We start from the raw sequence: 12,206 nt of genomic DNA on the forward strand, positions 1-12,206 counted from the left end.
CGCATAGATAGTTACAGTTACATTGGAGCAGTTACATAGCTAAATACAATGTTTAAGTGTATGATGTTAATTAAATAAAACTTACACATAGTTGTAGCAATCATATATTAATAATAATTAATTTTACATTTTAATGTAAAATTTAAGTAAATATACTATAATACATAAACAAAGTTAGTGTACAGTGCTGTGTACAGTATATGTAAGAAATGTTTCAAAGTCACAACCTCCATTGCATAAGGTAACTACAAAAACTCTGTCGCTCGCGCGTGAGTCATAGTTTGAATAACCGTTTATATATATAAATAAATTCAAATTTGACATGTCAGATTTTTGCTAAAAAGTTTCAAGTGATTGATGAAACAATTTATCCAAAGACTTCATTTACACAAAATAAGAAAAAAATGGAGGATTATGCCTCAAGAAGCGACAGAACTTTTTTGGTTACCGTGATAATGTTTTATAAATATAATTTTAATAGATAGATAATTTTAAAAATACTTATGCGCTTAAATGATTGTCATTATAACATAACTGAGCGTTATACAACGGCAACAAGAAGCATTTATACTCTTCAATCTGGTTAATATGAAATTACACGAAAAAAAAATATTATGCAAATACATCTTAAAGAATATATTAATTTCCCATAAATTAATACATGTTGAATTTATGAGAAAAGAGCACACTTTCCTTTTCCTATAATATCATTCGATTAGGAATAAGATGTAGAAATACTTTTTTATCAATTTTCATACACTGATGTTTCTTCGCTCCTTTGGAATTTTTCGAAGACATGATATAATATATTTTTTAATCCTACTACTATGCGACATTTTCTTCATTTTAGATTTTGAATATATTTCTGTGGATGTGGACATGTCTTTCCTTTTGGTATTTTGTTGTTCATATATATTTAACAAATAGCATGGACATGATAACATTGGCAAGTTCATGTAACTTTCGGATTTGTTACTGATTTGATGATCTAAACTGACAACAAAAATATTATAATTAAAATCTTTTTAATTTTTGCATAAATTATTTAGCAAATTTGGTTGGACAATACTTTCAATAAATTAGTAAACTGCAAATTAATCTAAAAACCTAACTCTTGTTAATATCGTCTCATAAATATACTATTCTTGATATACTATTCTTGATATAAGAATAAATCGTAAATTGTAAATAATCAGGAATATGCTACTTGCGGTTATGAAAATATGAATACAATATAAACTGCAATCCAACCTGTAAGGTTTCAATAGGCTTTCATTAGCACTTGTTTTGGGCAATTTTAAAGATACCGTTTGCCTTGAGATATTTTGCGGTTTGTTGCTTGTAGGCAAACAGTCGCTATTCTCGTCAAAGGGCATAATTAATTTTTTAGAACTTTCCACCATTTTTTCAGACGGACATCTCATCTGTCGGTCAAATGTGTCATAAACCTTTATCAGTGGATTATCTGTAGAACTATGTTTATTTGTTTCAAATTTTTTTCTGGGAGGCTTAATAGGTACTTTTATATTGTGCCTATTAACAATTTGTTCTACTCGTTGGTGTTGACAATCTTCTAATATTGTGGTCGAATTTTCTCTGCATAATTTTTCATATAATGGCCAAGGAATTGATACAAATTTGAACCATAAATGCCCTTCATTCTCGATATCTAAACAGTGACACAATATAACGAATTGTTTACTATTTATCTACTCCGTTTCCCTGATATAATATAAGATTTTTATAAATTGCAGTATTAACTTCCAAGTATATAATTTTCCGCAGCGCAAAAATTCGCAGCGTTTGTAAGAACTCGAAATTATATGTTGAAATATAATGTACAAATTTATAAATAAATTACCATCATTATTTGTGTTGCATATTTCTTCATGTACAACAGTTTGTTTAGATGGAATTTTTTCCAGACATCTTTCACATCCTAGCCATGAAAATGATTTGTAAGAATTCGAAATTATATGTTGAAATATAGATAACGTACAATTTTATAAATATGTTACCTTTATTATTCGTGTTGCACGTTTCTTCATGTACAACAGTTCGTTCAGATGGAACTTTTTCCAGACATGACTCACATCCTAGCCATGTACTTATACGGCGAATTATTGCACTTGCAAACTTTAGTACACCAGTCATTTTGCATTTATAAACAACTATAGGTAATGCAGTTATATAACAGCATAAAAAAAAGTTCATAATACGCGGTAGCAACCTATAATAATTCCAATTCAAAAATATATCATATCACGTAATTTTCTTTCTGTAAAAATATATATTCCCTTATTGGGATACACAGTATTAAGTATTCTGTCTTCTCTGTCTCTACCTTTTTTACTAATAAGCCTGAATTAGTAAATTATCCATTTTCCACGAGAAATTCTACAAAATAATCAATTGTATTTCACAACGTTCAATCTAAATCTAAATCTGACTGCGTCCGTTGTTTACCCCGAAAGATTCACGACTATTGTTGATAATATTGAAGTCAATCGTTTCAATAGCCGATATTGGGAAGATATGTATTTACAAACACATCTCGATCGGGGATCGACGAGAAATTAAAGAAAAGTAACGTACAACGGCTAAAACTAATAAAGCTTGCAAAGTTTTATTTCTTAACGTATATTAACACGACAAACGAATTTATTAAGCGAACGAATCTATTTATTAAGGGAGAGACCGTACATTTTTCGAAAATATATTTTTAACAAAAATTGTTTATCTGATAAACATTGGTATTTTTGCTTCTTTTCTTTAGCTGTTTTTACATGTGTGTGTGTATGTGTGTGTGTGTGTGTGTGTGTGTGTGTGTGTGTGTATATGTGTGTGGATATATATATATGTGTATAAATAAATATATAACCACACTGTGCTCCATTTAATTCCTCCTCTCTTATCTGTCTGTCAATAATAAAATACATAGCCGCGGACACATTTTACTTGTGGAACATACTTTTGCATCTGGACTACGCCGATAGTGAGAACACTTTATTATGGGACCCAGTCGTTGGCGTGCCATAATTGATATGAAAATTCCACGCATATGCGTATTTCCGAACACAAAGAAGCGTTTCCTTCTTTTGCTTCTCTCGAAGAGCAAAGTACAAACGATTGAGTCTACGGAAAAGGCCGAAGACGGCATTGACGTACACTGAATCGATATTGTATATTCCGTTAAGACATATCTTTTATTCCGGCTGGTAAGAAAAAAAAAAAGGCGCAGCAGATGTGAATAAATATTTAACGATCTATAATAGCGCCCATTAGAGCAGACGGCGAATCATGCAAAAAACGTAGTTGTGCAATTATATCGCACCTACATCGCCGGCGATGTAAAAAAATAGACCGCTCGCATAAGATAAGAAAAAAAAAAGGTGCTTCCTGTTAGATATCTGTGGATAGATATTCGAAACATTTTCCATACAAGCCACTAAGTCTAAAAATATTTTTATATGGAATGCGATGCACAATGAGAATCAAATCCACAATAAATCACGTGCATCGATTAAATTGTCGTTGCATCAACATCTTTTCATAAATGTGACACACATAATCTCTTTGTGAAACGAATATAATCTTTCTCATTTGCATTTCATTTACATGTCGCTATTTCGTTTGATGTTTCATAAACTCGTGTCTGAAAAAGACTTCTTAATTTCTTCTTAATTTCTCCTAGGCTGTAATTCATACGGATCTTGAGTATATATAGATGCACCTAATACGACGAATTCGTTACGGTTGAACGGGAACGTAACTACCGAGTGCAAAGTGCCGTAAAGTCGTATCGTACATAGCAGGTTTTACAAAAGCTGCAAATGTCTCCGACAAAGAGCGCAATCGCGCAATGTCCGAAGGACACGAGGTTTATTTCTGTAATTTTGACATATCGGTGTTTGCTCGTTGTTAACACAAAGATCGAGTGAACGGGCTTTTGACAGATATATTAGTAAGCACAGTTTCCTACTTCTTCATTAATTTCCTCACACAAAGCCTGAGGATCTGGGAAACGTACGCAATACGGTTCTCGATAATGCGGTTTCCGTTATAATTTCTCACACACATGCAATCATTTTCTTTTTTTTTCTTGCAAGATGATGTGACGTGTGTGTATAAAAGATTTATCAAGCTTGTAATCCATATCAGCGCCGCGATCGCTACAACGACGTTTGAGAACACGCCTATCAAATTACCGTTGGAATTAGTTAACGCATACAGCAGCAATTATCCTTTTTATACCAACGACAGGTAGAACCTTGGCGCGTTTCTTCCAAAGAATAATAATTTATCTTTAATAGACTGCCGACAGATTCGTCCGCCCTTACTGTATCAGGTGTGTGTCAAGTATGAGTGACAATGCTTATTAGTTATAAATATGCCTGCATTTATACTTTGTGTATGTACATGTGGAAAAATATTACATATGGAATGTTAGTCCATTTAATGCAATCAATCAACTTTTGTCGCACTCTTAATCGACGAAGAATCGCGTTGGGAATTATTTATTAGTCACCGGTGTGTGTCTCACTGTTTCCTCAAAGAAAGGATACGTGCACTTTACTTATTGTTAGTCACGAGCGGACAATTGAATCGGTGCGGTGTACTGTATCGATTGTGTATCATGGATTGTACCGCACGTCTCTACGGTGCGGTACAATAAGCTTGATTTACTTTTCATTTTTCAGTATCGCGAATTTAAATAGCCTAAAAAGCAGCGAGGCCAGTCAATAGATTGTTGATAACAGCGGCCGTTTAATCTGATTTATCTGGCAACTTGTTTCGTGCATTAACAAGCCAACTCTTCGGTTTTCGTGCAAATTAACCGAAAGTATCCTTTCCTCGTGTCGAATTCTTCGCGCGTATCCGCAAGCGTAAGAATTGTTATCCCGACGGGCTTTTGTGTTCGTGCTGATGAGTTTTCATAACGCGTTATCATCGTAGCGATATATAAATCGTAGCGGTAAATAGATGTCACTTCTCCCAGCGATCGATGAGAGACAAGATCATCGCGAATACGGTGATTGATTTGACATGAAATAATTATCGCGAAGCACAGGAAAGAGATGCAGTGTTTCTAGAATAACGCGTCCTTGACTCGCACTCTCCACACCCACATCCGCGCTAGAACAACCTGAAGGGAATGCGTATCCTGTACATTTATCCAATTGCTCGCACATGCTTACCTGGCGATACCACGAAAGAAACTAACGACTGCGGTCGATAGACAAGTCGAATGCTCGTGTTTGAAAAAGAAGATACACTGTGTGTTGTAAGAACGCAACGCGCCTGTAACTGAGAGTAACATTACTCAATTCTACTCGCGTAACATTTTCCGTCACAATAATAAATGGCAGGAAAGTTGCAACGTGATGCAATGTCGCGATAAATAAATCGAATGGCAATTTACATACCGCGCGAAGTATGAAATAGAGAGAGAGAGAGAGAGAGAGAGAGAAGAGAGAGAGAGAGAGAGAGAGAGAGAGAGAAAAGAAAGGAGAAACAGAAAAGCGAAGACTATCGTTTACAAAAATCGCCGACACGTGCAGTATATCACAGATAGATAAAATTACACGGTAATAACTATTTATATTACGTTACGCGAGCTTGAGGACGTGAGCGTACATATCTCACACGATCCGATCTCTTCGTAGAACAGTTATTACGTATTCATAATAATTGCTCAAGTAATCATCACGATCAAGTGATATCTTAATTAAGCTCTAAACGTATGATTAGAGCCCTTCGCTGCTAGACGTAATACCATACCTCACGGTTCGAACCCTTGCACAATACCGACGCACGTGCGTACTGCCATTAAGGATAACGATATCGTCTCGATGAATTGCTAATGTACAAGGTAAGGCATTGAAAGCGTAAATATTGTCCTAGAAAACTTTAATTTCAGGAAGAGAATACTCAACGTGGATCTTCAAGTGGATCTTCAAGAGAGACTCTTGATATCCACGTTATTGTTATCACAAGCGCGACGTTGCATTTAAAAAATAAATAACAAAATAGGCAAACGTTTTTAAATGAAAGCTGATTTTTCTGTCTGTGTGTCGTAAAATTTGCCTCAAATATCGAAAGAAATGTTACGATGGATAGATAGATAGATATTTGGACACTGCACTTACTCTCCCGTGTGTTTTCCTCTTTTTCTATTTTTCTTTTTTTTTTTCAGATTAAAATATCGCCGCAACGAAACTTGAGAGACTTGTGTACCGATCCGCAACTTGATCCTAAATATATCATGCAAGATATCTCCGTACCAAATCAATGTGACCAGCTACACCGCCAAGCTTTTTCGATTATCATTCTTATGTACGTTTAACACATACGCACAAACATGCCATACAACGACCTTGGTCTTTGTAACGTACACCAATCAGCCCCGTACGCTTGCACGTGGGAGAGGATCTATATACCTAAATTTTTATCACGAATAACCGGTAGCTCGATTAATTATTAATTAAAGGATCAAGGATCGCCATACATGGTTCATGCGCATGGGCGTTTAGAGATTGCACGATCTAGATAGGCATGTTTGCTCCTCGCTGCACGTGCACTTTAAACTGTAATCGTCTATTAATAGAAAACAGATGTCTAATATAATCGTCTTGCCGATCTTGAGAGAGGGCTACAACGCGCTCTCGACTAAAACGAATTTTCGACGAAGATAAAATAGAGAGTCCACTCGCTATATATGTGCAACAGTCCCATTATTCTAATTTATGTCGCACGAGTCCATCGAGTTGAATCTTAATATATTAAAAATTCCCTACTTTCCTTGATAAACCTGTTCAGCTCTCTCTCTCTCTCTCTCTCTCTCTCTCTCTCTCTCTCTCTCTCTCTCTCTCTCTCTCTCTCTCTCTCTCTCTCTCTTCTATGTGATAAATAATAAAAAAAAAACACGTTCTCGGTTATTCCAGATATTTATATCTTCTTTTTCCTTCGAGATCGGAATTCGCTTTACAGAAATGTATTAATGAAGCATTCTTTGTTCCCGGCTCGAGTGGCTGTCAGTGATATTCGTCCGTGTCTATTTGCACGACAGCGAAGGAACAGGAATGTTAGCTCGAAAACAATGCTGAAAAATGAAACCGTTTCCTCCCCGAATTATCCTGGACATTGTTTTTGTCGGGGCGAGCGATCGCCGTCGGGGGTAATGTGGAACAAGGGCAGTAGCGCGCATTACGTCATTATACTTCCTACTTTTGAGACACTAAAAGCAGAATTAAATAACCTCGCGTAGCGGAACAGCAACAGTCTACCGCCGAGGCTAATCTAAGGTCGATTACTTCGCCATGTGCCTGCATTCGTCTGACTCATAACGGCAAAGTAGAAGTCTATCGACCCAGAAAGCACAGTTGCCTTCCTCAGACTTCACCTCAACGACTGTCTCGAACTCGCAGAATAATGTTAATTGATGCTAAAAGCTTATCATATCTCCCCCCCCCCTCTCCCGTAAATCGACACAAAGATAGGCGCACGAGATTTTCTTGGCGATTCCAGTTCTCGTATCCAGATACGAGAGACAATTTTGCATTAACGAATGTCTTTGCTCTTTCTCTCGTATATATTGTTGAAGTAAGCCTGCGGTTGTACAGCCATTGTGTATCGCTTGTCGTCTGCTTGTTTCTCGCGGGGATCGTATAAAGGAGTTTAAACAGAGCGTTGAGAGAACGCGTATCTTTGAGCCCATTAATTCGCACGATATGCAATTTCAGACTCGGTTTCCATAATGAACGAGGACTGGCCGATAAGTCGTCATTAATTGTACCGCAACGCGGTGCTGTAAAAATTATTCCACATCAGACCACACCTGCGATGCAAGGCTAGATTTTTATCTAACCATTAGTGTGTCAGCTCGTGGGATTTGTTTCGCCACACCTACGCGATTATACGTTTTCCGTATGAGCAGCGTCTCTATCTTCCAAAATTATATGTTATCAACGAGACACTATGTTTTAGGTGGCAAATCGTCGCATCAGCAATCACACGGACATTGTGCAACGTAATTGTGCGTGTACATGAAATGCTTCTCAATAATTTCTCTCTGTGACTGTATTTTCCAGAATTGGAAAATATAATTTCCACAATAGTGGAAAGTAATATCACGTCTAAACCGTGGAGGTCAAAGAGTAAAAGTGAATGTAACAGGACCAACTTAAATGATATTTCTTTTTATAGAAAATAAAGCAACGTCAAATATAAATTATTAGTAATATTGGGTCACTGAGGAAAATCGAAGTAAAAGTACCCATTGTTGGAAATATCCGCGGAGACAAGGTACAGCTTCCACTCCCATGCACCATCATACGTAGAACAAGGATATGGTTTTAACGATATCCATCATAATGCCGTCGTTGTGCCATTGTGTATGTGCCAGTAATTTATTGTGACAGGCTCAATTATATTGCTCCCTTTGCAGCTAGACTTCCTCGTATATATATATATATATATATATGTATATACAAATAACGTAATTGAATAACGAAAAAGAATTCAATAGCGCATTTTACGAGCGCAAAAAGCGGTTCGTCCTCTGTCTGACCGCAATAAAATCTATAAGAAAACTAATAAATATATATTTCGCAACGAAGGTCGTTTTCTAAACCGACTTGAAGCGGTCATCATAAAAACTATTCGCTAGAATCCATTCAGAAATGCGCAGTAACTGATTTCTTTCCTTTTCTTTTTTCGCATAACCACGCGTATGACGCGTGAGGAACAAATTTATCCATAATTTTTTGCAGGATCAATGCATGTCGGATTCAGTGCAAAAACCCAGATACATGTGAGAATAATTATTTCGAAAATTGAAATTGTAGCGATTTCTGCGAATACCGATTGCGAAGCCGTTGAAATGATAAGAAGTACCTATTATATCTGCTGTCGTGTAAAAATAATTGCGCGATAAAAGGATCCGACGCGATAATCTTTCTTTGTAATTCCTTTGGCGGCTCCGGTATTCCGCACCCCAAAGTTAACCCAACAGTCATATCTATAAGAATAACAATCTTCGTGGAGACTCGACGCCTCTATGCCATACGCCGCCGCTTGTGCCATATTTCGTCCATTCCTTCCAACTCCCCTGGCTTTTCATAAAACCCGGAAAGCTTTCCGGTCACGGTAGTAACCCATTTCCCGAGCTTTTACGTTGACCGCGACCTGGTTATTTAAAGGTTGTGACGCATTTTTATCGCGTCTTTAGTTTCACACACAGAGAGACAGTCGTCGCGATTGTTGCGCAAACGAAACTGAGAAAACATTGCCTCCGTGCGCGGTGATGATAAAAGTTCAAAGAGCTCGAAGGAAATCTAAATCAGATTTCGGTTAGCGAGAGCAACTGACTTGGAAATATCGGCTTGCTGAAAAATGTAAAAACGTTCATGTACGATTAAGCAGGAAATAAAACCGGCTGTTGCGCGTGCGGAGGAGGCTCTCCGATCGAATGCAACATGTAGCATTCTAAAGTCGCCGCTTTTTCCTCCTTTGTGTCATTACTCGGAAGTTACGTATCAAGGGCGAATCGCATATTGCTGTACGAGCTTTTTATCCACGCTTTTATCCGTGCTTAACGCTGCAGTCAGCGATCTACAATGTCGCACGATTCGATTCCATATACACGGAAACGATCGAATGAGGGAAGTCACGGAAGAAAAAAGGAAAAAAAAGAAGAAAAGTCGCGAGCGAAAGAGCCGCTTACGCGCTACTCGCGATCTTTCCGACGAAATTCCAGAATCAAAGAGGTCTGGAGACACTCTTGGAATGGCTGTGACACAGGCGAGAAACGCGAACGGAGAAACGGACTAAGGCGTGCGAACGAGTGCAGCGCGTGCCTTCGCGCGTACCCATTGCACCGTGCTTTTTCTTTCTTCTAATCGCGACAATATTAACAATTCTAATTAGATTGCCACAATATCACGTGTTGGAGGCCTGCCATCGCCGCGGCCAATAGTGAAGTCGCACGCGGGTGGAAAATCGCCGGCGTGACAATCGAGTGGCCGAAGGAGAGAATTGCGCGTTTTACCGCAGCGGTCGATCGAGGGGAGATAAAAAATAGAAAAGACGCTTATCGATGTGCATTAATGCGGAAGTAAATGCCGTTTCTAAGTGATTTTCCGCCGTCGTCGTTGTGAAATTACGCGATCCTTATGGAACGAAATATAATCCAATCGATATGTATGTGCGTCTCCCACGGGAACGCCGCGAAGGAAAAATCCGCGACTGAAAGAGACTGAAAGAGCAATAGAAGTAAGAGGATTTTCCAGCGGAGAATCCTCCCATTCGGATTCCTGCGCAATTAAGTCCTCCTCACGCGAACGTAACGCGATTGTCGATGGCAACGTAAAAAAAGGAATAAAATTTAAAAAATCAATTCTCGCGCGCGCGCGCGCGCATAGCGTCACTTGCGCAACATGTTTACGCATCCTCATGCGTTCTCAAAAGAAAAGCACCTCAAGCGAATCGCGTTTTACTTTAGCATGAATATGTCGTTATGTTATACAAAAATTGTTTTTTCTTTACTTCTTGCATTCTTTACTTTTTGCATATTCTCTATAAAAGTTTTGTACATATCTTTCGTTATGTCTGCGTAAAAATATTGATTTTATACACTGACACTTCTTCGAACAAGCAGAGTCGGTATTGTTCTACATGAAATTACAGAATCTTTCTCTTGAAAAAAAAAAAAAAGGAGCGAAGTGCTCCTTTATCGTTCGTAGTAAATTTTTGATTCGTGATGTAATCAAGTACCGATCAAATTATAATGCTATCACCATTATAAGCATTGTGTGTATCGTCAAGCACAAATCGCATCAGCAAATTTCTACAAAGAGGAATAAAAATGTGCACTTACATAATAATTCCATAAATGAATGCCGTTGATTGCCATTGATACCGTTTGGACACAGGAGAACCTTGATCGGAAAGCTGATGTTACATCATTATTACTCCGTTCGTCGTATTGTGGATTCACTGTAAACACACGAAGCAAAATATTTGTGAGCTGATTGAATGTTGATTACTTACGATAACGAGTAATCGATTGACCACAATTAGTTCTTTTTCGAAAACAATATGCAATACGTAAAATAAAAACTTTAAAATACAAATATTTAGAAACGTATGATGTAAATATGCGATTAAAATTAATCATACTTTGAGAGCTGACTTTGAGAGCTGTGCTATGAAAACGTTTAAAAGTAGAAACTTCAATGCTTGCAACGTCATCTAGCAAAGATTTGAAACAATACGTCCACCGAGACTCGCGTATCATAATTTCGCTGTCGAACATGCAGAAAATACTATGGAAATTTTATCTATATATTGTCTAAATATTGTTGCCTCATTAGTGTGAAGCACGATGTTGCGTTTTATGATTTATTATTATTATCCAGACTCGTATACACAGCGATATTTTTCCTTTACAAACATACATTTTTCTTGCCACAGTTATCATCTGTGAGGTTAATAACGAATGCTTGATTAGTCTACACAGTCGATAATATCAATGCTCTCCAATTATCTTTGAACCAACTCTGTGTTGTGTGTTGACTTGTGATAAAAGTGTCTCGACGGTGACGGAAAAGGGGAACTCAACTCGTCACATAGCACTTTTGTATCATAGTACAAATAAAACAATATCTAAAAGCTCACCAAGGTACGAGTGCGTTCGCTCCATTTTCCTCGGACGACTCCATGTTTTCGACATGTCGTCGATGAACGGTGCCCGTTGGAAGCCTGTTGCAAATATCAAATGAATATCGCGTTTAATCACGCTCAATTGGATTAACCGACATACCGAAACGATGGTCTGTAACTTAATTCGATACATTCGACGTTCGTTCGCGAGCGATGCTCGCTCTTACCGTGCAAAAAGACCCAACGAACACGGAGCGCGATCTGAAGTGTAGAACCATTTCGCGTACGACGCGAAATTGCCGCTGCTAGCACTGCGCTCTGTGACGTCACGTGTGCTATTGTGAATTTTCGGCGATCGTTCATTGGTAGCACCAATATAATAACGGAGCATGTAATGACATATTTCTGATATTTTAAATCTTACGATTATCTCTGAAATATTTTGAAGTAGTTTGCGCAATTTTTAATACACAAATGAATCATTTCGGTCAGAATAACTAGGCTCGCAAACACCTCAGTGCAGCGTATCGAGAGAGGTATCGATG

The 12,206-nt window shown here is 37.7% G+C and overlaps 1 protein-coding gene across 1 annotated transcript; it reads right to left on the bottom strand.

Moving 5' to 3' along the window:
• Positions 1-774: 774 nt before the first annotated feature.
• On the bottom strand, positions 775-2,472 carry LOC105182099 (uncharacterized). The gene is made up of 5 exons (XM_011139275.1): positions 2,345-2,472; positions 2,019-2,230; positions 1,862-1,939; positions 1,252-1,669; positions 775-988 (listed from the first exon to the last, which is right to left on the bottom strand). The coding sequence occupies exons 2-5, from the start codon at positions 2,212-2,214 to the stop codon at positions 973-975; spliced, it is 708 nt and encodes a 235-aa protein (XP_011137577.1). The 5' UTR covers positions 2,215-2,230; positions 2,345-2,472; the 3' UTR covers positions 775-972.
• Between the last annotated feature and the right edge of the window lie 9,734 nt (positions 2,473-12,206).

This window comes from Harpegnathos saltator, unplaced genomic scaffold (genome assembly GCF_003227715.2).
Source record: "Harpegnathos saltator strain DR-91 unplaced genomic scaffold, Hsal_v8.6 scaffold4, whole genome shotgun sequence".
Taxonomy (NCBI): Eukaryota; Metazoa; Arthropoda; class Insecta; order Hymenoptera; family Formicidae; genus Harpegnathos; species Harpegnathos saltator.

What these genes read in the sequence shown, in the direction of transcription:
- LOC105182099 (XM_011139275.1), bottom strand. Translation starts at nt 2,214, where the DNA reads ATGAACTTTTTTTTATGCTGTTATATAACTGCATTACCTATAGTTGTT. An exon ending in GTGCAACACGAATAATAAAG is followed by an intron (nt 1,940 to 2,018) that starts GTAACATATTTA and finishes TTTCATGGCTAG; the next exon opens with GATGTGAAAGATGTCTGGAA. An exon ending in ATGCAACACAAATAATGATG is followed by an intron (nt 1,670 to 1,861) that starts GTAATTTATTTA and finishes GTCACTGTTTAG; the next exon opens with ATATCGAGAATGAAGGGCAT.